Genomic DNA, 25,909 nt, shown 5'->3' with positions numbered 1-25,909 from the left:
GCAATAATCAGAGAAGAATGTTATTGAGTAGTGTGGTGCAGACACTTGCAGAAAACGTTCAGATAAAAAGCAGTTGAAAAAACACATCATCTATGTTGTGTGTGCGCACGGCCTCAGTGTTACATTTTAGGAGTTACAAATACAATTTGTTTAATTATTTTTATTTATTTTTTAGCAATGTTATAAGTTGGAAAAAAATGTAACTTTTATTTTCACCCTAGAACTCAGGTATATAGAAATATAGTGGTATATACTGTATGTATGTAGCTCTATGTGTTAGTAAAATTTGCCTGTAATTTCGGAGAATACACTGACCGTTCAAGTATAGAAAAGGTTGGGCGTTCGAATACCAGAGACCAGGTTTTAAGAAAAGAGAATTGTTTACTTCATTGATTGTAAGTATGTATTGAGCAGAGAGATGCCAGCTTTGCCAACTGATGAGGCAGTAGAACACTAAAGACATTGAGAGAAGACATTACACAGAGTGTGTGGAAGTCGGGACACAGCCCTGACCTACCAGGACAGCTTTCTCAAATCCGTGCAATGCCCCCCAAATCGGGACAGTGACATTGGTTCGGCGATTGCTGTTAGCTATGCAAATTGTTGTTAGCTATGCAAATGTCTCATTTAATTATAGAAACTCAGATAAGCTTCTAGACAAACTTATCTGTTTGAACTGACAAAGAGCAGAATTGTGAACACAGCACTGGACTATGATACAACAGAGGAACAGAACAAGATAAGTAATACAAAGTACTTACAAATAAATACCTTCTTTCTTATTTTGACATATTTTATACATAGACCGTAACATTGAAAGCAATCTTTGTCTCCATTACTAGTGGAATAAATGTATGGCTCCCAGTACAAGTATACAGTAAGTACACATTGTTTTTTTGTGTAGCCTTGACCCATTAACTGATAAGGTTACTATTGCCCTCATATAAGAATAAAGCTGACCATCCTCATAATTGTCGGCTAAATGTTCAGCAAACAGCTAGACCTCCCAGTCTGGTGGAGCATTCATGTGTTTTAAACAGGGTGAGAAGAGAGATCATCTGCCAGACTTCCCTTTTAGGGGCTTATCTACCTTGAAATCAAAAGGATCATCCGTTAATGTTTCAATGATCCAATCCTTCTCTCCTCTGGCATCATCTGATCCTCCTAGACATCAAATAGTCAGCTGGTTCCATTCAACTCAGTGGATTTGGCATTCTTTCATCTACTATGTGTGGAGGCCTTGAAAAGGTTGTCAATAATAATAATCTTTATTTTTATATAGTGCTAACATATTCCGCAGCGCTTTACAGTTTTGCACACATTATCATCATTATCAATACTAGACAGTCCCTTAATAATGGACCAAAGGAGGTGGAAATCAGTGGCTTCAGCATTCAGGTGATGGCCCTGCCAGATGATGATGTCATAATACTGTTGGGAGATACTGCCCTGAGTATGGATGAATAACTCCAGTCTCTAAAGTATCATTTTTTGTTTTCATTTTTTCACCATCCCCAATTCCATTAACAAGAGCTTGTCCAGTAGTAGGCAGTTCCTAGGAAGAATAGATGCTATCTACAGTAATTTGTAAACATCCTTTTATTAAGAGATGTAATACTGTTAGGGTACCGTCACACAGTGCCATTTTGATCGCTACGACGGTACGATTCGTGACGTTCCAGCGATATCGCTACGATATCGCTGTGTCTGACACGCAGCAGCGATCAGGGATCCTGCTGAGAATCGTACGTCGTAGCAGATCGTTTGGAACATTCTTTCGTCGCTGGATCTCCCGCTGTCATCGCTAGATCGGTGTGTGTGACACCGATCTAGCGATACGTTCGCTTGTAACCAGGGTAAACAGGACCGCGCTTAGTAACCCAATGTTTACCCTGGTTACCAGCGTAAATGTAAAAAAAAACAAACACTACATACTTACATTCCGGTGTCCGTCAGGTCCCTTGCCGTCTGCTTCCCGCACTCACTGACTGCCGGCCGTAAAGTGAAAGCAGAGCACAGCGGTGACGTCTGTTGTGAATTCTGTGGCTGAATTCACTCCTGTGGTCACAAGTGGTACTGCAGCTTCTGAGCTTCCTCCCTCAGGTGTTCTGGTGAGCTCGTTAACTGCTTCATTACTTAACTCCGCCTGATGCTGCTATCCTTGCTCCTTGTCAATGTTTCAGTGTTGGATCTGAGCTTCTCCTGATTGTTCCTGTGACCTGCTGCTCTGTATAGCTAAGTGCTTTTTGCTTTTTTGTTGCTTTTTTTCTGTCCAGCTTGTCTTTTGTTTTGCTGGAAGCTCTGAGACGCAAAGGGTGTACCGCCGTGCCGTTAGTTCGGCACGGTGGTTTTTTTTTTGCCCCCTTTGCGTGGTTTTGCTTTAGGGTTTTTTGTAGACTGCAAAGTTCGCTTTACTGTCCTCGCTCTGTCCTAGAATATCGGGCCCCACTTTGCTGAATCTATTTCATCCCTACGTTTTGTCTTTTTATCTTACTCACAGACATTATATGTGGGGGGCTGCCTTTTCCTTTGGGGAATTTCTCTGGGGCAAGTCAGGCCTATTTTTCTATCTTCAGGCTAGCTAGTTTCTTAGGCTGTGCCGAGTTGCCTAGGTAGTTGTTAGGCGCAATCCACAGCCGCTTTTAGTTGTGTTTAGGATAGGATCAGGTGTGCAGTCTACAGAGTTTCCACGTCTCAGAGCTCGTTCTTGTATTTTTGGGTATTTGTCAGATCACTGTGTGCGCTCTGATCGCTAAGCACACTGTGTTTCTGGATTGCCTTCATAACACCTGTCATTAGCAAACATAACAGTACAAGGAGCCAAACTAATGATTCTCAATAGAGGGAAAGAAAAAGTTCTGACATCATTTTTTTTTTTTTCTGCTCTGTGTTCACTTTTTTTTTCCCCTAGACATTTGGGTGATTCTGGACACAGGTGTGGACATGGATATTCAAGGTCTGTGCTCTTCAATGGATGTAGCCAAGAAGGATGGTTCGCTGAGACCGTGTATTGATTACCGCCTTCTTAATAAGATCACTGTTAAATTTCAGTATCCCTTGCCATTGTTATCTGACTTGTTTGCTCGTATTAAGGGGGCTAGTTGGTTCACTAAGATAGATCTTCGTGGTGCGTATAATCTGGTGAGAATCAGGCAAGGAGATGAATGGAAAACTGCATTCAATACGCCCGAGGGTCATTTTGAGTATCTAGTGATGCCGTTCGGACTTGCCAATGCTCCATCTGTGTTTCAGTCTTTTATGCATGACATCTTCCGTGAGTATCTGGATAAATTCCTGATTGTTTACTTGGATGACATTTTGATCTTCTCAGATGATTGGGAGTCTCATGTGAAGCAGGTCAGAATGGTTTTTCAGGTCCTGCGTGCTAACTCTTTGTTTGTGAAGGGATCAAAGTGTCTCTTCGGTGTGCAGAAAGTTTCATTTTTAGGGTTCATGTTTACCCCTTCTACTATCGAGATGGATCCAGTTAAGGTCCAAGCCATCCAGGATTGGATTCAGCCGACATCTCTGAAAAGTCTGCAAAAGTTCCTGGGCTTTGCTAATTTTTATCGTCGCTTCATCTGTAATTTTTCTAGCATTGCCAAACCATTGACCGATTTGACCAAGAAGGGTGCTGATTTGGTTAATTGGTCTTCTGCTGCTGTGGAAGCTTTTCAGGAGTTGAAGCGTCGTTTTTGTTCTGCCCCTGTGTTGTGTCAGCCAGATGTTTCTCTTCCGTTCCAGGTCGAGGTTGATGCTTCTGAGATTGGAGCAGGGGCGGTTTTGTCACAGAGAGGTTCTGATTGCTCAGTGATGAAACCATGTGCTTTCTTTTCCAGGAAGTTTTCGCCCGCTGAGCGTAATTATGATGTGGGCAATCGAGAGTTGCTGGCCATGAAGTGGGCATTCGAGGAGTGGCGTCATTGGCTTGAAGGAGCTAAGCATCGCGTGGTGGTATTGACTGATCATAAGAACTTGACTTATCTCGAGTCTGCCAAGCGCTTGAATCCTAGACAGGCCCGTTGGTCGTTATTTTTTGCCCGCTTCGACTTTGTGATTTCGTACCTTCCGGGCTCTAAAAATGTGAAGGCGGATGCTCTGTCTAGGAGTTTTGTGCCCGACTCTCCGGGTTTATCTGAGCCAGCGGGTATCCTCAAGGAAGGAGTCATTGTGTCTGCCATCTCCCCTGATTTGCGGCGGGTGCTGCAAAAATTTCAGGCGAATAAACCTGATCGTTGTCCAGCAGAGAAACTGTTCGTCCCTGATAGGTGGACTAATAAACTTATCTCTGAACTTCATTGTTCGGTGTTGGCTGGTCATCCTGGAATCTTTGGTACCAGAGAGTTAGTGGCTAGATCCTTCTGGTGGCCATCTCTGTCACGGGATGTACGTACTTTTGTGCAGTCCTGTGGGATTTGTGCTAGGGCTAAGCCCTGCTGTTCTCGTGCCAGTGGGTTGCTTTTGCCCTTGCCGGTCCCAAAGAGGCCTTGGACACATATTTCGATGGATTTCATTTCTGACCTTCCCGTTTCTCAAAAGATGTCAGTCATTTGGGTGGTCTGTGATCGCTTTTCTAAAATGGTCCATCTGGTGCCCTTGGCTAAATTGCCTTCCTCCTCTGATTTGGTACCTTTGTTCTTTCAGCATGTGGTTCTGTTGCATGGCATTCCTGAGAATATTGTTTCTGACAGAGGTTCCCAGTTTGTTTCAAGGTTTTGGCGAGCCTTTTGTGGTAGGATGGGCATTGACCTATCCTTTTCCTCGGCTTTCCATCCTCAGACTAATGGCCAGACCGAACGAACCAATCAGACCTTGGAAACATATCTGAGATGTTTTGTTTCTGCAGACCAGGATGATTGGGTGTCCTTTTTGCCGTTGGCTGAGTTTGCCCTTAATAATCGGGCCAGCTCGGCTACCTTGGTTTCTCCATTTTTTTGCAATTCTGGGTTCCATCCTCGTTTCTCTTCAGGACAGGTTGAGTCTTCGGACTGTCCTGGTGTGGATTCTGTGGTGGATAGGTTGCAGCAGATCTGGACTCAGGTAGTGGACAATTTGATCTTGTCCCAGGAGAAAGCTCAACTTTTCGCTAATCGCAGACGCCGTGTGGGTCCCCGACTTCGTGTTGGGGATCTGGTTTGGTTATCTTCTCGTCATATTCCTATGAAGGTTTCCTCTCCTAAATTTAAACCTCGTTTTATTGGTCCGTATAGGATTTCTGAGGTTCTCAATCCTGTGTCTTTTCGTTTGACCCTCCCAGACTCCTTTTCCATACATAATATATTCCATAGGTCGTTGTTGCGGAGATACGTGGCACCTATGGTTCCATCTGTTGAGCCTCCTGCCCCGGTTTTGGTGGAGGGGGAATTGGAGTATATCGTGGAGAAGATTTTGGATTCTCGTGTTTCTAGACGGAAACTCCAGTATCTGGTTAAATGGAAGGGTTATGCTCAGGAAGATAATTCCTGGGTTTTTGCCTCTGATGTTCATGCTTCCGATCTTGTTCGTGCCTTTCATGCGGCTCATCCTGGTCGGCCTGGGGGCTCTGGTGAGGGTTCGGTGACCCCTCCTCAAGGGGGGGGTACTGTTGTGAATTCTGTGGCTGAATTCACTCCTGTGGTCACAAGTGGTACTGCAGCTTCTGAGCTTCCTCCCTCAGGTGTTCTGGTGAGCTCGTTAACTGCTTCATTACTTAACTCCGCCTGATGCTGCTATCCTTGCTCCTTGTCAATGTTTCAGTGTTGGATCTGAGCTTCTCCTGATTGTTCCTGTGACCTGCTGCTCTGTATAGCTAAGTGCTTTTTGCTTTTTTGTTGCTTTTTTTCTGTCCAGCTTGTCTTTTGTTTTGCTGGAAGCTCTGAGACGCAAAGGGTGTACCGCCGTGCCGTTAGTTCGGCACGGTGGTTTTTTTTTTGCCCCCTTTGCGTGGTTTTGCTTTAGGGTTTTTTGTAGACTGCAAAGTTCGCTTTACTGTCCTCGCTCTGTCCTAGAATATCGGGCCCCACTTTGCTGAATCTATTTCATCCCTACGTTTTGTCTTTTCATCTTACTCACAGTCATTATATGTGGGGGGCTGCCTTTTCCTTTGGGGAATTTCTCTGGGGCAAGTCAGGCCTATTTTTCTATCTTCAGGCTAGCTAGTTTCTTAGGCTGTGCCGAGTTGCCTAGGTAGTTGTTAGGCGCAATCCACAGCCGCTTTTAGTTGTGTTTAGGATAGGATCAGGTGTGCAGTCTACAGAGTTTCCACGTCTCAGAGCTCGTTCTTGTATTTTTGGGTATTTGTCAGATCACTGTGTGCGCTCTGATCGCTAAGCACACTGTGTTTCTGGATTGCCTTCATAACACCTGTCATTAGCAAACATAACAGACGTCACCGCTGTGCTGTGCTTTCACTTTACGGCCGGCAGTCAGTGAGTGCGGGAAGCAGACGGCAAGGGACAGACACCGGAATGTAAGTATTTACTGTTTGTTTTTTTACGCTGGTAACCAGGGTAAACATCGGGTTACTAAGCGCGGTCCTGCGCTTAGTAACCCGATGTTTACACTGGTTACCCGGGGACCTCGGCATCGTTGGTCGCTGGAGAGAGCTGTCTGTGTGACAGCTCTCCAGCGACCACACTACGACTTACCAACGATCACGGCCAGGTCGTATCGCTGGTCGTGATCGTTGGTAAATCGTATAGTGTGACGGTACCCTTACATGGGAGGGCTAAACGATCATGATCAGAATTCACAAAATGAAGAGAATTGCAGCAACCACAAGAAACAATATACAACAGTCATCACATACCAGTCATTGCCCATTAAATATTAGGTTTTAAAGGCACACTACTTTCACTTTACCACCTGGCTACTTAATTTTCTTTCTGCTGACTGTTGTGAATTCTGTGGTCACAAGTGGTATTGCAGTCTCTGGGCGTCCTCCCTCAGGTGTTTTGGTGAGCTCGTTGGCTGCCTTGCTATTTAGCTCCACCTGAGTCTGTCTTCCTTGCTCCTTGTCAATGTTCCAGTGTTGGATCTGAGCTACTGCATCTTTCCTTGGGCCTGCTGCTCTGCTAGATAAGTGCTTCTAGTTTGTTTTCTGTTTTTTCTGTCCAGCTTGTTATTATCTTTTGCTGGAAGCTCTGAGAAGCAAAGGGGTGCACCGCCGTGCTGTTAGTTCGGCACGGTGGGTCTTTTTTGCCCCTTTGCGTGGTTTTCGTTTTAGGGTTTTTTGTAGACTGCATAGTTCTCTTTGCTATCCTCGCTCTGTCTAGAATATCGGGCCTCACTTTGCTGAATCTATTTCATTCCTACGTTTGTCTTTTCATCTTGCTAACAGTCATTATATGTGGGGGCTGCCTATTCCTTTGGGGTATTTCTCTGAGGTAAGTCAGGCTTGTATTTCTATCTTCAGGCTAGTCAGCTCCTCAGGCAGTGCCGAGTTGCATAGGTAGTGATAGGCGCAATCCACTGCTGCTTCCAGTTGTGTGAGGACAGTTCAGGTACTGCAGTCTACAGAGATTCCACGTCTCAGAGCTCGTCCTATTGTTTTGGGTTTTTGCCAGATCTCTGTATGTGCGCTGATTACTGCACGCTGTGTTGCCTGATTGCCAGCCCTAACAGTACAAGGAGCCTATTCAATGATTTCCAATAGAGGGAAAAAAGAAATCCTGACATCATTTTTTTTTCTTAGCTCTGTCTTCAGTCTTTTTTTTCCCCTAGACATTAGAGTGCTTCAGGACACAGCTGTGGACATGGATATTCAGGCTCTGTGCTCCTCAATGGATAATCTCGTTGTAAATGTACAAAAGATTCAAGATACTATTGATCAGAAATCGATGCTAGAACCAAGAATTCCGATTCCTGATTTGTTTTTTGGTGACAGAACTAAGTTCCTGAGCTTCAGAAATAATTGTAAGCTATTTTTGGCCTTGAAACCTCATTCTTCTGGTAATCCTATTCAACAGGTTTTGATTATTATTTCTTTTTTGCGCGGCGACCCACAGGACTGGGCGTTTTCTCTTGCACCAGGAGATTCTGCATTGAGTAATATTGATGCATTTTTCCAGGCGCTGGGATTGCTTTACGATGAGCCTAATTCAGTGGATCAAGCTGAGAAAAATCTGCTGGCTTTATGCCAGGGTCAGGATGATGTAGAACTATATTGTCAGAAATTTAGAAAATGGTCAGTACTCACTCTGTGGAATGAATCTGCACTAGCGGCTTTGTTCAGAAAGGGTCTCTCTGAAGCTCTTAAGGATGTAATGGTGGGATTTCCTATGCCTGCTGGTTTGAATGAGTCTATGTCCTTGGCCATTCAGATCGGTCGTCGCTTGCGCGAGCGTAAATCTGTGCACCATCTGGCGGTATTGTCTGAGAGTAAGCCTGAGCCTATGCAGTGCAACAGGACTATGACTAAAGTAGAACGGCAAGAACACAGACGTCTGAACAGACTGTGTTTCTATTGTGGTGATTCTACTCATGCTATTTCTAATTGTCCTAAACGCACTAGGCGGTTCGATAGCTCTGCCGTTATTGGTACTGTACAGTCCAAATTCCTTTTGTCCATTACCTTAATGTGCTCTTTGTCATCATATTCTGTCATGGCGTTTGTGGATTCAGGCGCTGCCCTGAATCTGATGGATTTGGATTATGCTAAACGTTGTGGATTTTTCTTGGAGCCTTTGCGGTGTCCTATTCCGTTGAGAGGAATTGATGCTACACCTCTGGCCAAGAATAAGCCTCAGTACTGGGCCCAGCTGACCATGTGCATGGCTCCTGCACATCAGGAAGTTATTCGCTTTTTGGTACTGCATAATTTGCATGATGTGGTCGTGTTGGGGTTGCCATGGCTACAAACCCATAATCCAGTATTGGATTGGAACTCTATGTCGGTAACCAGCTGGGGTTGTCAGGGAGTACATGGTGATGTTCCATTTTTGTCTATTTCGTCATCCATTCCTTCTGACATCCCAGAGTTCTTGTCGGACTTTCAGGATGTATTTGAAGAGTCCAAGTCTGATGCCCTTCCTCCGCATAGGAATTGTGATTGTGCTATCGATTTGATTCCTGGTAGTAAATTCCCTAAGGGTCGTTTATTTAATTTGTCCGTACCTGAACACACCGCTATGCGCAGTTATGTGAAGGAGTCCCTGGAGAAGGGACATATTCGCCCATCGTCGTCACCATTGGGAGCAGGGTTCTTTTTTGTAGCCAAGAAGGATGGTTCGCTAAGACCGTGTATTGATTACCGCCTTCTTAATAAGATCACTGTTAAGTTTCAGTATCCCTTGCCATTGATTTCTGACTTGTTTGCTCGGATTAAGGGGGCTAGTTGGTTTACTAAGATTGATCTTCGTGGTGCGTATAATCTGGTGAGAATCAGGCAGGGAGATGAATGGAAAACGGCATTTAATACGCCCGAGGGTCATTTTGAGTATCTGGTGATGCCGTTCGGACTTGCCAATGCTCCATCTGTTTTTCAGTCTTTTATGCATGACATTTTTCGTGAGTATCTGGATAAATTCTTGATTGTTTACTTGGATGACATTTTGATCTTCTCAGATGATTGGGAGTCTCATGTAAAGCAAGTCAGAATGGTTTTCCAGGTACTGCGTGCTAATTCCTTGTTTGTGAAGGGATCAAAGTGTCTCTTCGGTGTGCAGAAAGTTTCATTTTTGGGGTTCATCTTTTCCCCTTCTACTATCGAGATGGATCCGGTTAAGGTTCAGGCCATCCAGGATTGGACTCAGCCGACATCTCTAAAAAGTTTGCAGAAATTCCTGGGCTTTGCTAATTTTTATCGTCGCTTCATCTGTAATTTTTCTAGCATTGCCAGACCATTGACCGATTTGACCAAGAAGGGTGCTGATTTGGTTAATTGGTCTTCTGCTGCCGTGGAAGCTTTTCAGGAGTTGAAGCGTCGTTTTTGCTGTGCCCCTGTGTTGTGTCAACCTGATGTTTCTCTTCCGTTCCAGGTCGAGGTTGATGCTTCTGAGATTGGTGCAGGGGCGGTTTTGTCACAGAGAGGTTCTGGTTGCTCAGTGTTCAAACCATGTGCTTTCTTTTCCAGGAAATTTTCTGCTGCTGAGCGTAATTATGATGTGGGCAACCGAGAGTTGCTGGCCATGAAGTGGGCATTCGAGGAGTGGCGTCATTGGCTTGAGGGTGCTAAGCATCGCGTGGTGGTTTTGACTGATCATAAGAACCTTACTTATCTTGAGTCTGCCAAGCGCTTGAATCCTAGACAGGCCCGTTGGTCGTTATTTTTTGCTCGTTTTGATTTTGTGATTTCATACCTTCCGGGCTCTAAAAATGTGAAGGCGGATGCTCTGTCTAGGAGTTTTGTGCCCGACTCTCCGGGGTTATCTGAGCCGGCGAGTATCCTCAAGGAAGGAGTCATTGTGTCTGCCATCTCCCCTGATTTGCGGAGAGTGTTGCAGAAATTTCAGGCTAATAAACCTGATCGTTGTCCGGCCGAGAAACTGTTCGTCCCTGATAGGTGGACTAGTAAAGTTATCTCTGAACTTCATTGTTCGGTGCTGGCCGGTCATCCAGGAATCTTTGGTACCAGGGAGTTGGTTGCTAGATCCTTTTGGTGGCCGTCTCTGTCGCGGGATGTGCGTGCTTTTGTGCAGTCCTGTGGAATTTGTGCTAGGGCTAAGCCCTGCTGTTCACGTGCCAGTGGGTTGCTTTTGCCCTTGCCGGTCCCGAAGAGGCCTTGGACACATATTTCGATGGATTTCATTTCTGACCTTCCCGTTTCTCAAAAGATGTCTGTCATTTGGGTGGTCTGTGATCGCTTTTCTAAAATGGTCCATCTGGTGCCCTTGGTTAAATTGCCTTCCTCCTCTGATTTGGTACCTTTGTTCTTCCAGCATGTGGTTCGTTTACATGGCATTCCTGAGAATATTGTTTCTGACAGAGGTTCCCAGTTTGTCTCAAGGTTCTGGCGAGCCTTTTGTGGTAGGATGGGCATTGACCTATCTTTTTCCTCGGCCTTCCATCCTCAGACTAATGGCCAGACCGAACGAACCAATCAGACCTTGGAAACATATCTGAGATGTTTTGTTTCCGCTGACCAGGATGATTGGGTGTCATTTTTGCCGTTGGCTGAGTTCGCCCTTAATAATCGGGCCAGCTCGGCTACCTTGGTCTCTCCATTTTTCTGCAATTCTGGGTTCCATCCTCGTTTCTCTTCAGGACAGGTTGAGTCTTCGGACTGTCCTGGTGTGGATTATGTGGTGGACAGGTTGCAGCAGATCTGGACTCAGGTAGTGGACAATTTGACCTTGTCCCAGGAGAAGGCTCAGCTTTTCGCTAATCGCAGACGCCGTGTGGGACCCCGACTTCGTGTTGGGGATCTGGTTTGGTTATCTTCTCGTCATATACCTATGAAGGTTTCCTCTCCTAAATTTAAACCTCGTTTTATTGGTCCGTATAGGATTTCTGAGATTCTCAATCCGGTGTCTTTTCGTCTGACCCTCCCAGACTCCTTTTCCATACATAATGTATTCCATAGGTCGTTGTTGAGGAGATACGTGGCACCTATGGTTCCATCTGTGGAGCCTCCTGCCCCTGTTTTGGTGGAGGGGGAATTGGAGTATATTGTGGAGAAGATTTTGGATTCTCGTGTCTCTAGACGGAAACTCCAGTATCTGGTCAAATGGAAGGGTTATGCTCAGGAAGATAATTCCTGGGTTTTTGCCTCTGATGTCCATGCCCCAGATCTTGTTCGTGCCTTTCATGTGGCTCATCCTGGTCGGCCTGGGGGTTCTGGTGAGGGTTCGGTGACCCCTCCTCAAGGGGGGGGTACTGTTGTGAATTCTGTGGTCACAAGTGGTATTGCAGTCTCTGGGCGTCCTCCCTCAGGTGTTTTGGTGAGCTCGTTGGCTGCCTTGCTATTTAGCTCCACCTGAGTCTGTCTTCCTTGCTCCTTGTCAATGTTCCAGTGTTGGATCTGAGCTACTGCATCTTTCCTTGGGCCTGCTGCTCTGCTAGATAAGTGCTTCTAGTTTGTTTTCTGTTTTTTCTGTCCAGCTTGTTATTATCTTTTGCTGGAAGCTCTGAGAAGCAAAGGGGTGCACCGCCGTGCTGTTAGTTCGGCACGGTGGGTCTTTTTTGCCCCTTTGCGTGGTTTTCGTTTTAGGGTTTTTTGTAGACTGCATAGTTCTCTTTGCTATCCTCGCTCTGTCTAGAATATCGGGCCTCACTTTGCTGAATCTATTTCATTCCTACGTTTGTCTTTTCATCTTGCTAACAGTCATTATATGTGGGGGCTGCCTATTCCTTTGGGGTATTTCTCTGAGGTAAGTCAGGCTTGTATTTCTATCTTCAGGCTAGTCAGCTCCTCAGGCAGTGCCGAGTTGCATAGGTAGTGATAGGCGCAATCCACTGCTGCTTCCAGTTGTGTGAGGACAGTTCAGGTACTGCAGTCTACAGAGATTCCACGTCTCAGAGCTCGTCCTATTGTTTTGGGTTTTTGCCAGATCTCTGTATGTGCGCTGATTACTGCACGCTGTGTTGCCTGATTGCCAGCCCTAACAGCTGACATCCCCACTATCATCATGGGCAACTTCAACATCCCCATTGATGCTTCCAACTCACCTGTCTCTAAGCTTCTTTCTCTCACTTCCTCTATTAGCCACTCACAAAGAAGGCCACAACACTGGACCTCATCTTCACCCATCTTGTTCCCTATCTAACTCACCTCTCCCTCTGTTTCACTACAACCTACTCACATTCTCCTCCCTCTCCTCTCCAGGTGCACAATCCCCACCCCACAAACTTGCACACCCTTGTAGAAATCTCAAACACCTTGATTTACACTCTTTGAATCCCTTCTCTCTCTTGCAGACATAAGTTCCTTACACTATGCAGATACTGCTATCACTCTGTATAACACCACAATAGCTGCAGCTCTCGATTCGGTCACCCTCTTACACATAGCAAAGCTTGTACAATCAACAGACAACCCTGGCACACAAACCTGGCTAAAGAACTGATGCAGGCTTTCAAGGTTGCTGAGGGAAGATGGAGAAGATCCCATTCCAATGAGCACTTAATCACATACAAACAGTCCATCACCAATTTCAAGTCCACATTCACTGCAGCAAAACAAACTTACCACTCATCTCTCATATCCTTCCTGTCAAACAACCCTATAGCTATTCAACACTTTCAATTCTCTCCTCCATTCCCCAGCACCCCCTTCCTCTCCTCTCATGTCAGCTGCAGACTTTACCTTATTCTTCAAGCAGAAGATTGATAACATCAGACAAAGCTATCTCCAAAACCAGCTTCTACGCCATTATGGAAGACCAACTTTCCTCTCTACTCTACAGATCACATCTCACCACCTGTGCACTAGACCCATCACATCCCACTTTATCTCAAACCTCACCACTGTGTTCATCCCAACCCATCTCTTCAACCTGTCACTATCAACTGGTGTCTTCCCTTCTTGCTTCAAACATGCATCACACCTATCTTCAAAAAATCCTCCCTTAACCCATCCTCTGTTTCTAGCAATTGCCCCATATCACTTCTCCCCTATTCCTAAAAACTACTGGAACAACACGTCCATGTTAAACTGTTCTCCCAGCTCTCCTCCTGCTCCCTCTTTGACTGCATACAATCCGGCTTCTGACCATATCTTCCCACTGAAACTGCCCTGACTAAAGTCACCAATGGCCTACTAACTGCCAAATCCAACCGACACTACTCTGCCCTCCTCCTGGACCTGTCCACTGCCTTCGACACAGTGGACCATTTCCTCTTACTACAGATTCTCTCATCTAATTTGACATGATACTCCTCTTAAAATTGGTCATGCTGGTATAGTATTTTTTGGAACCCATATATAATTATTTTTTCTACCTTTTTATATCTTTTTGCATCAAATGCATGTCTGAATGCTCATTTATTCATATGAAATAATGCATTGCAGTTTGCACTTTATAAACTCAAAACGCTTGATTGTATTGCAACTAAATGGACCGCATTTTCCATATAGGCAGATTATTTTTTTTAAATTTCCAGCACGCCAATTGTATTTTGATTTGGATAGTAGATTGTGAACTGGGTTCATATTCATACCAGGTTGGTCGTTTGCTATATTGTAGCCATTTGTGTGCTTTTAAATGTTTTTAATCAATTTGCGGCTTGTCTTGTTTACCGATTATTGTTGACGTAATAAAATTTGTGAGGTGATCACTGTTGTCTACATATTTCTTTCTTTTTCAAGTGTGGTTACATTATTTGATATGTAGCAGTTGACCACCAGTGTCTAGCGATTTTGGAGGGCACCACCCATATAGATATATAGATTCGCTCATCTCTTGGCATCACAGACTTGGCCCTATCTTGGATCTCTTCATACCTAAAAGAACAGACATTCAGCATCTCCTACTCACACACCACCTCTTCATCTCGCCCCCTATCTATCGGTGTCCCCCAAGGTTCATTCCTGGGGCCCCTGCTCTTCTCTATGTACATCTTGGCCTGGGACAGTTCATAGAGTCTCATGGGTTTCTGTATCATATCTATGCTGATGACACACAAATGTAACTCTCAGGACCTGAAATCATCTCCTTAATAACAAGAATCCCACAATATCTGGCTGCTATTTCATAATAATAATAATAATTTTCTTTATATAGCGCCAACATATTCCGCAGCACTTTATATTTTTAGAGGGGACTTGTACAGAAAATAAAAGACATTACAGCATAACATAATCGCATAACTCAAAATGTAATCTTTCTTCTCTATTAGATCTCTAAAACTTAGCATGGATAAAACAGAATTCATCATCTTTCCCCCATCTCACTCAACCCCCCCCAAAGACCTATCCATCAAAGTCAATGGCTACTTACTCTCCCCAGTCCCGCAAGCTCGCTATGTCGAGGTAATTCTTGACTCTGATCACGCCTTCAAACCACATATCCAAGCCCTTTCCACTTCCTGCCAATTCCAACTCAAAAATATTTCCTGAATCTGCACATTCCGTATCCAAGAATCTGAAAAAAACAGTAGTGCATGACCTCATCATCTCCCATCTCGACTACTGTAACCTCCTACTCTGTTGTCTCCCCTCTGTCTCCACCTGTCCCCCGCTATTCCTCGGCCTCTCTTCTTTGTCAATCCCTTCACTGGCTTTCCATTGCCCAGAGACTCCAGTTCATAACCATGACATACAAAGCCATCCACAAACTGTCTCCTTCATACATCTGTGACCTAGTCTCCCGGCACTTACCTGCATGCAAGCTCCGATCCTCACAAGATCTCCTTCTCTGCTCCCCTTTTATCTCTTCTTCCCACAATCGCATACAAGATTTGACCCCCTACTCTGGAACTCTCTACCCCAACATATCAGACTCTCTCCTACTGTGGAAACCTTCAAAAGGAACCTCAAGACCCACCTCTTTTCGTGTACAACCTACAGTAACTCTCTTTCCACCAATATTACTGCACAACCAGCTCTACCCTCATCCAACCCTTGTAAATTGCGTCCTCGCAGGCAGGGTCCTCTCTCCTGTACCAGTCGGTGATTTGTTTGGTTCAAAATTACTGTACTTATTTTTTATTATGTATACCCCTTTTCACATGTAACGCACAATGTAATACATGGTTTATTAATTATAATAATAATAGAAAATCTTACTTGTCCAAGCATCTTTTTATTAATAAGAAAATTGAATTAAGGAAGACCAGAGTGATCAGATTTTTTGGTGGTTTTAAATTCTACTTTCAGTAGGTAGATATTCACGTTCCATACTGTAGGTGGAGTAATATCTGGTTCAATATTACTCTCTCTCTAAATATACACACAGCATTCAGTCTTATTACAGAGGCATATTGTAAAGACCCATGATAAAGTAACAAGATACTACAGTAAGCACGTATGCCTCCGTCCTACACACAGGCATAAGATTTTGTTTTCTGTAAGCAACATTTCATTTTTACATATGTAAAATTGTCTCCAAGTCAATATCGACCCTCTATCGAGCTTTGCCACATGAGTCTTAACCCTCCGTCACATACAATATTCGGACTAACGAGTTCACATACAATGTGCCTGTCAGGCGCCTGCTGGAAAAATACCTATAATATCTAATGTTTGCAATTTCAGTGCTCTAAAAGTGATCAGTGACCTTCATAGGGATGTAATAAAAGAGACTACACATAATCAGTTGCAAAAAAAAACATTTACTTAACATAAAACTAATAACTATGAAATACAAACTTTTCAAAACTCCCGCCAAATAGTCCCCAGTTCGACTCTCTCAAAAAAATGTACAAAGAAAATTTTTGAACACAAACTTAATTTTAAGGTACCTTAAGTACTATTAAAAACATATTCAATCAGAAGTAGATGCTGAGGTTTCCCCAGAAAAGTCACACTTGCAGAGCAAATAGCAAAAATTACACACCATTTTTGCATGTGTCAGGCAAATTGCTTTATGACATTTGAGACATTCATAATTTGAAAGCCTTCTGGTTCCGCTTTCCGTTTGGCAGGTGGTGCATCTCCTTCTTTTGTGAGGTGGTGCAGATGGTGACTTTTCACCATCATCTTCTGGGCGGAACCTTTTGAGCTGAACTTGAAGGCGAGAGGGGATACCGATTGTTTTCACGCTTCTCCTGCGTAGCTCTCCAAGTACTAGTTCATGGGCCAATTTTTTCAGATACAATCGTCTACGGAGTGGTTCAAGCTTGTTTTCAAGATAAATTACTTGTGAATTTATACCACCCAAATTCAACATAGCAAAAAATATGACCATTGGCCAGCGTTTGATGTTTCTGCTGACGTTGAAAGTGGAGCACATCTGATCTGCTGTATCCACACCCCCTTTGGTGGCATTGTAAAATGTAATTATCTCCGTTTTTTTTTCTGCCCCAGTCCCAGGATCGATGGCAGCATCATCATGAAGTGTTGATAGAAGAAGTACGATTTTTTTGGCATGTGGTACATAGGAAACTAAAGCCTTTCCATTACGGAATGCAAACATACTGCTGTACTGTTGTCTCTCTTTCACACTTACAAACTGTGGCGGCAATTCCCTTTTGTTTTTTCTTACAGTTCCCACATATGACAGCTTCTGAATTTTCAGGTAATCAATCAGATCACAACTTGTAAACCAATTGTCAGCTGTAATATTGCGACCCGATCCAAATAAGGGTTCAGCCAGTCTTTTTACAACATCAATGGGTTTGTTGCTGACACAGTAAGGACCTTCTGGTTGTTTTCCTGCATAAACTTCCAGGTTGTAAGTGTAGGTCTTACTGGCATCAACAAGGGCATAAATTTTTATTCCATATTTGTTTGGCTTTGATGGAATATATTGACGAAAGGCACATCTACCACGAAAACCAGGGAGCATTTCGTCAATAGTGAGATTCTCTCCAGGGTAATAACTTTGTTTACAGTTTACAACAAATCTTTGAAATATATCACAAATTGGAGCAAGTCGGTCATGTGTTTTGCGTTCGGTTCGGGTAGTTCTGTCATCAAACCGAAGGCAACGAATTAGAATCTTGAATCTGTTTATGGACATAACAAGGCTAAATTTTTCAACTCCATCCCCATCTTTACCCCAAAGTTCCTCCAAACTTTGTCTATTTGCCCTATAAGCTCCTGCAAGGTACAGTAATCCAAAAAAAGCACGCAGTTCTATTTCATCTGTGGGCTTGATGGTTCTGTTGCAGATGTACTTGTCCTTTATAATGTCTATATATTGGTTGGTATATGTGACAATAGAGTCCAGAATGTCATCTGTAAATATACTGTTCCAGCATTCAACTGCAGTTTTTGCATTACGTGCAGTTCCTATTACTGCAGGAAGGTGAGTAATAATGTTTAAAGGTTCCCTACGTTTTTTCTGGAATGGCTTCTTGTTCCATTTAGTATTTTTATCTTTTCCAATATAATATGATCCAACTTCTTCATCCTCACCACTGTCACCATCTTGCTCTGTTTCAGAATCCAGGACACATTCTTCCACCTCATCATGAGAATCAATCTCACTTTCCTCTCCTAAATCCTCATTCAGTGTGAGGTCTCTATCATCTAACAGCATGTTTGTTACTTCCTCAACATCAAGTTGTTTGGATAAATTGTACATTTTCCTCTCCATTTCAGCAGATAATCTGAAGCAAGAGAAGGAATATGTTAGGGAACTACTGTATATGCCTGAGCAGCACACTTTCTTTTATAAAATCTCCCTTATTTCTATGAAATATCCTCACATTTGGTGCTATACATTCATAAAACAAGCTAAATAAACTATTGTGATGAATAAAAACATAAAATACCAACCTTACTGAATGTGACGTATTCACATACAATGAGCCTGAGAGATCTGTGCAGCTATATCCTCTCCCCTGAAGCTCTGAAATCCAACTGTGATATCAGGTTTCACAGACCTTCAAGAGACAGGAGACTACCTGGAGGGAGGGGGTTTCCTCACAATCTGGTGAGGACGGAGAAATGAAAGTAAAAGAGAAGCGCCTGTCAGATCAGTTGTATGTGACGGAGGGTTAATTTGTAAATGAGCTGTTAAGATCTATGGACATAGATCTCCCTGAGAATCTGCCTCCAAAGTGTATATTAGATAAAATTGGGTATTACCAGTGAGAGACATGTAATGACTGACAGTCTGCTCTCCTGATCTACATGTCTCACATTGGTAACATTCCCTTTCATTTAAAATCAGCACTGGAGGCATATTCTCAGGGAGATCTCCTAGATATTAATAGGTCATATTTAGAAAAAATGGATTTCTTTGGAATAAAATGTCAGATTACAGATATCAACGTATCAGTTTACTCAATTTGCTATGACTTACATGTCCATATAGTTGGCTGAAGGGGGTTGATACTACTGATAATGTTTTTTAGTGTCTTAAAAATAAGCATTCTTGGCAGCACATTGCCCAGTGTAAACAGAACCTGTGCTGCCGAGAACTATGCCAGCACATGGATTCGTGATCTATTTTATTCTATGGCTACAACCATTTTAAATGGACTTTCAGAGTAAATACACCAGCCTAATCAAGTCTAAAAGTATCATTTAGCAAAATTTGGTAACAGATCTGCTTTATATAGGTCTGTACGCAGCACAATGTGCTCACACATCACTAATCTTTATTGTACTAAGCAAGTAAGAGCTGTTCAGATGAGATCAGAATGACAATAATGATCAAAATTGCTATTATTTTCTAAATCGGTTTAACATTTCAGTACTGTAGACATTGAGAATCCCCCACACTCTCTAAAAGTACCAATGAGAACTTCATTTCCAATTTTATTTTCTCTAGCAAAGCTAAAAGTATATTACTAGTGAAAACATAGGTCCTGTCTTTCTTATATAAAAACTATGTATGGATGAGCCTAATAACTAATAGTACAGGAGAGTGCAGTATACAGCTGCACATGAGGATGTCTGCAGGGTCATAAACCTGTTAACTTGTTTAGTCATAGGAAAAGTGCTTATCCACAGAAAATGTGCACTTGTAGCAAAGGGCGGCAGCTGTTGAGAGCAGAGGTTAGTGTTATATAGGTGCTTCCCTCCTGTCTGAATGATCCTCCAATATACATAGTCATCCCTCCTGCTAATACTTATTGTCCCTACATACGGTAGCAGCAATGGATTAGTAAAGGATCATACATTAGTGCCATCTATTGTACTGTTCCTACTAGTAATTGGATGTAGTAATAGGTTAGGTAATACGTGAATACTATCTCATGTACTTTACCCCTAGTGATACCATATAGTTATACATTAATTCGACCTAATGAGATTCATTAGAGTATGTTCACATATGGCGTTATTGCAGCATTTTTTTCTGTGTGTTTTCTTGACCGGAAAAAATGCTGCGTTTTACAGTACCAGAAAAGTAAATGAGATTTTGCCACATTTTTTTCCGGGCTTTTATGAGCTGCTAGGTGTTTTTTTTAAATTTGCAGGATGTCAATTCTTTCAGCGTTTTTTTACCTCATTGAACTGAATGGAAAAAAAAAAACCACAAGTATAAATGCTGAAAAAAACGCATAAAAAACATAAAAAAAAAAAAGTTTGCAGCATTTTTCCTGCCAATAATCTGGGGGGGCAGGAAAATCAGCAGCATGTGAACATACCCTAAGGGATGTAAATTTAGTAGCCCGATGATAAATAAAACCTTTAAAAAAATGAAAGCTCATTCTCTGTGGTCTGTGTAATGTACAAGAACTTTACATGTGCAGAAACTATTGCTCAGATTACTCATCATATTGTGATTTCCACTGCGAATTTAGTACAGGTATGATTATGAAACATTGTCATGCAAATGGGGAGGACTATCAGTCTCTATATATGTAATTACCACGACACAATGAATATAATCAGGTGTATGAACAAAGGGTTACAGTGCGCAGTCTATACGGGGGTCATACCGGAATGCCTCTTGCAGGATGACTCCATTGTCTGGCAGATTATCCCCTGGGTTTGAATGGCTGTACAGCTGAATAGTTCAATGTGTGGACGATCCAGCAGAACCACACATGGTGTAATATTGTAGATGGTAACAAAACATGGTTACCATTCAGTAAAAAAAAATCATATTCCGTTGTAGGTAGATGATGCGGATTGCGGCGATGGTCAGATCAGGTTCCTCTTTATAATGCAGAAATATCCATGATACAGCGAATGAACATTAGTATATTCCACCACATACAATATAATCGTTATATACCGGCTGGTGACACCAGAAGTCATGGAATCATTATCCAATAATGACTGGTAAAACAATGCAATAAACAATTACGCTGACCATAAGCTATGGATGTAACGCTGTCTTCATTCCTTAGTATAATAATACTAAGTCTTAATATAATATAGTTTTACTGGTTAGAGGTTTAGATACAGACTCCTCCACTTTTTTCAGGCTACTGACCATATATTTACAGAAATAATTCATATATATATATATATATAAAGAGTACAATACCTTCGGCTCTTGCATTTTCCTGTCCATTGTTTCTTTGTCCAGCCAGCTCCAAGAGACTGAATTTTGTCTGTGACCTGTGGCTGTATATATACAGGTACAGAGGCCGTCCTAGAGGAGGGGGAGCTCAACTAGCTAAAGACAACAACCAGCAGTTGTGAAACAGCCATGGGGCAAAAGGCCATCACTGCTGTTCATTCACAGTCACTGAAAAGTTTCTTTGATTTTACAAATATTAACATTTTGCCGTGTTATACATTCATTCTACTGCTCAGCTGATCATAGCACAAGTCATAACATTTCATCACTATTTCACTTCCACAATTCGGTCTTATCAAGCCAGAAATTGCAGAATTCACTCATCATCTACTGAACTTGAGGCTCGTAAACTTTTAAAGTGGCCATACACATTTGCAGGGCAAACCTTTCAATTTTAGTGGGACCAATAGGCCATTGAAGAGGAGCAAAGGAGCCTCCCAAGCTTCCCTCTTTATCTGCTGTTGGAGATGATTTGGAAGCCTCCCACCCCGTGCATAAAAAGAGGATTGAGTTGAGATTCAACATGCTTAATCAATTTTTTTCTCGAAAGGAATAAACCTGTTCCAGAGATGTATTATAGCTTATGACTTCTTTTTTTCCTATAGAGAATGTCTGTTCAGCCAAAACAAGCATGTATATCTATAGATAAGGGTTGGCAGCACATATTTAAGCTTAAAATTAATATTTATTTTTAGACCACCATTGATTCCATTGATTCCATAGATCTGTACATAAAAATGGGTTACATACCAAACACAAATGAATTACAATGAACAAACTAACAATGACAGACTGGTACAGAAGGGAGAAGGTCCTGCCCTTGCGGGTTTACAGCCTACGGGATAATGGAGAAAGAGACAGTAGGGCATCTCAAATGGTGGTGAGATAGGAGCTGGAAAATTGCAGGATGTAAGCTCTCTGGAAGAGATGCCATATTCAGGCTCCATCTGAAAAGTTCTCAATGTAGTGGATAATCAGCCGAGTTGGGGCACAGAATATCAGAGGGTGCGGGATACAAGGGAGAAGTCTTGGAAGTGATTGATTGAGGAACGTGCAAGTGTGGAGGAGAGAATGAGGTCTTGGGAGGACCAGAGATTACGTGTTGGAAGATATTGAAAGATTTGTTCAGAGATATATGAAGGAATCATAAAATGTTCGAGTTGGAAGGGACCTCCAGAGTCATGTTGTCCAACCCCTCAATGCAGGATTGACTAAACCCTCACAGACAGATGACTGTCCAGCCTCTGTTTGAAGGCTTCCATTGAAGGAGAACTCACTACCTCTCGTGGCAGCCTGTTCCATCCATTGATCACCATCAGGAGACAGATTATGGATAACTTTGTATGTCAATGTTGGTATTTTGAACAGAATATGTTGGGGAATTGGGAGCCAATGAAAGGAGTTTTAGAGGGGAGAAGCAGAACAGTAGCGAGGAGAGAGTTGGATTAGTCGAATCCACCTCTCTAATAGCTTAAGTCATCAATTTACAAACAATACATTTCATAAGGCTATCATAGACCCACGATACAGATTAAATGATGATATCTAATGGTTGAGACTTTGACAGTACTTAAGGTACCGTTACACTAAACGACTTACCACGACCTGGCCGTGATCGTTGGTAAGTCGTTGTGTGGTCGCTGGGGAGCTGTCACACAGACAGCTCTCTCCAGCGACCAACGATCAGGGGAAAGACTTCGGCATCGTTGAAACTGTCTTCAACGATGCCGAAGTCCCTGGGTAACCAGGGTAAATATCGGGTTACTAAGCGCAGGGCCACCCTTAGTAACCCGATATTTACCCTGGTTACCATTGTAAAAGTAAAAAAAAAAAACAGTACATACATTCCGATGTCTGTCATGTCCCCCGGCGTCAGCTTCCCGCACTGACTGTGTCAGCGCCGGCCGGCCGTAAAGCAGAGCACAGCGGTGACGTCACCGCTGTGCTCTGCTTTACGGCCGGCGCTGACAGTCAGAGCAGGGAAGCTGACGCCGGGGGACGTGACAGACATCAGAATGTGAGTATGTACTGTTTTTTTTTTTTTTTAGTTTTACAATGGTAACCAGGGTAAATATCGGGTTACTAAGCGCGGCCCTGCGCTTAGTAACCCGATATTTACCCTGGTTACCAGTGAACACATCGCTGGATCGGCGTCACACACGCCGATTCAGCGATGACAGCGGGTGATCAGCGACCAAAAAAAGGTCCTGATCATTCCCAGCGACCAACGATCTCCCAGCAGGGGCCTGATCGTTGGTCGCTGTCACGCATAACGATTTCGTTAACGATATCGTTGCTACGTCACAAAAAGCAACGATATCGTTAACGAAATCGTTATGTGTGAAGGTACCTTTACAGTATTTCTTGTGACTACAAGTAATTATCAAACACCAAAGGGTGAACTCAATCATATGTATTCCAACTGAAAGCAAAAAAATGCATAAGCAACACCAATAATATCGCTTTACAAAAATAACTATTAAATTAATAGATTTTATTACTGCAATAAATACAAAAGAACCACAAGTGTTAATAAAAAATAACTGAAAAACGAATGGGGATAAAAACCAACAAAGTACAGGAGAAAGAGGGTGGGTATGGCTTAAAATGGCATAACATACAATGCATAAATTTAGGGGGTGTAAAGTTACATTACATAACGTGCAAATATCCATACAAATTCATATAAAATATAAGTAAATGTGCAAACCAGTGCTCTCAAGATACAGGAGATCCGCTCAGTCCATGGAAAAAACCACACCACGTAACATCAGTTTGAGTAATAATAAATCATATGTACCTAATAATAGTGAAATACTGTGGTAAATAGGAATGCACCACGGGCAGAGCAAATGAACTCATATAAGACACTAAACAATATTAAGTAAACCCACAATGTATGCACAACAAAGATAGTTACCTAGTTAAAGCTGCAAGCCAGCGACCCACCACACCCAAGGTGTGTTTCGCTATGGAAAGCTTCATCTTTGAACGCATAGTGGAGATGGGATTTCATGAAATCCCATCCACTATGCTGTAACAACTGGCCGCTGCGGATTGGATGCTGCGGCTGTACACAGTGTCTAATCCATAGCGTTTCCTGACCATGGAAACATACCCTTACTGTAGAGGCTCAAAAAGTGTCCATACACAGATCAAATTCACTTACAGCCGCTAATTTCGGCAGGACTGTCTCACAGTGTATTGTGTATAAGGCATACTGACTCTGTCATTTCCTGAATTTCAATAAGCCTGATCCCTGATACCCCAGAAGATAATCTATTGTTTGGGATTTTTTCCTCCTCGTTGAAATAAACATGGATCCTCGGCCAATCTAAAATAGACTGCCATGTGTTATGGTCCATAATACTAGAAAAAAAATAAAATCAATTAAAATCAGAATAAAACACACACATGCGGAAGATGCGCACTAGGAGGGGAGAAACAGCAAGCGGCGGACTACAGAAATGCGGCAAAGGACAAATTTTCATTGATTTTATTTTTTTCTAGTATTATGGACCATAACACATGGCAGTCGGTGACCTCTGTGGTTGAATGGTGAAGCGGAAAAAACTTTCTGTGGACTTCTATCTAGTGCTTTTGAAGAGGACATGATTGGCGTACTTTTTGTGACATGTAGCTGTGGAGATGTAAAATCGGCTTTATGTATATGGAGTGCTGTATTCCAAACAAGATCATGGTTATGTGTAGGGTAGACACATGTGTGTGATACATGCCACATATATTTAATTATTAATAATATTATATTACTTTGAATATTCCATCTAGTGTACTTATGCATATTGGATTGGGTGTTTGGTATGTACTACGCAAGTGTGTGCTCCCTATATTTATATGTGGGGAGAGGAAGACATATATACATATATTTGTAAATATAACCTATTTGGACACACTATCTATACGGGCATTTGTCCGCCTATTTAATATATTATAATTTATTTTTCCTTAGTTTTTATCTTTTACTTTGTTTATTTTCTTTATTTTTTTGGTCATTAGTGGGTTTTGCCCCCTTTTATTGCGTGGGTAATTCTGTTCGCTCCAATTCTACCGCAATCATGCTGTCGGTGGCCGCTTGATGTTGCTTCTGTATTTGTGGCAGTAATAGATATACTTATGCTCGTACAGCTTTTATCTTCCCCAAGATGGCCACAATGAGAATCCTAGAGCGGCACCCTGTGGTCTCCAACAGTATGGTTGCGGTCGGCTGCTTGCGCATGCGCAGTTAGAACTTATGGTCTATGTCCCCACGGCTACATTTGCGCATGTCCTCTGGCTACACCAAGATGGCGGTTCGGCGTCTTCATCCCCACAGTACATATGTCACCTCAGGTTTATGATACCGCGGTGCCGCAGCCCTGTGATCACATGGGGCCCCTGTGCTTCCGGGTGATGCGGCCGAGCAGTACAGCTGCCGTGAGTTATGTGTATCGTTCTACTTCCGGTTTTGTAAGTATATATCTCCAGTCAGTTTACACACTAGTCACCCCTTGAGAAAGGCATTGGCCGAAATGCGTGTTGGGGGGGACGGGTCTTTGATGCGCACGTGTACCCATCTTATACTGCCGGTATGTATATATTCTGACATTGTTATTTGATCGCTGTTATGTGACTTTTTGATTTATATACATGCTGTATACCGATGTGGCTATGATACCTATTACATGGGCTAGTGTGCATTATTTTCTGTCCATTTGTGCGTGCTGTTGATGGCACAGGTGGGTTTCCCACGTTTTACTGTGCACCTGTTGTTATTATTGAATAAAGTTTATATATTTCTATAATGGGACTTATGACTGCGTTTTTCTTAGATTTGTGTTCTTTATGATTATGCAGTTTGTCCGTGATGGTCCTAGTCAGTCATATATTGGTACTTAGATCAGTAATAT

General features: G+C 42.7%; 1 protein-coding gene across 1 annotated transcript in view; it reads right to left on the bottom strand.

Moving 5' to 3' along the window:
- SLC2A2 (solute carrier family 2 member 2) overlaps positions 1-21,022 on the bottom strand; it is a 110,978-nt gene extending 89,956 nt beyond the window's left edge. Inside the window, exon 1 of the mRNA XM_069727331.1 lies at positions 20,967-21,022. Coding sequence (XP_069583432.1) covers positions 20,967-20,993 — 27 coding nt within the window. The 5' untranslated portion in view covers positions 20,994-21,022. The remainder of the gene's footprint in view (positions 1-20,966) is intronic.
- Positions 21,023-25,909: the final 4,887 nt, after the last annotated feature.

Source organism: Ranitomeya imitator, chromosome 5 (assembly GCF_032444005.1).
Source record: "Ranitomeya imitator isolate aRanImi1 chromosome 5, aRanImi1.pri, whole genome shotgun sequence".
Classification (NCBI taxonomy): domain Eukaryota; kingdom Metazoa; phylum Chordata; class Amphibia; order Anura; family Dendrobatidae; genus Ranitomeya; species Ranitomeya imitator.
Note: the sequence above shows the minus strand (reverse complement) of the source record. Positions and strands in the feature narration are given on the sequence as shown.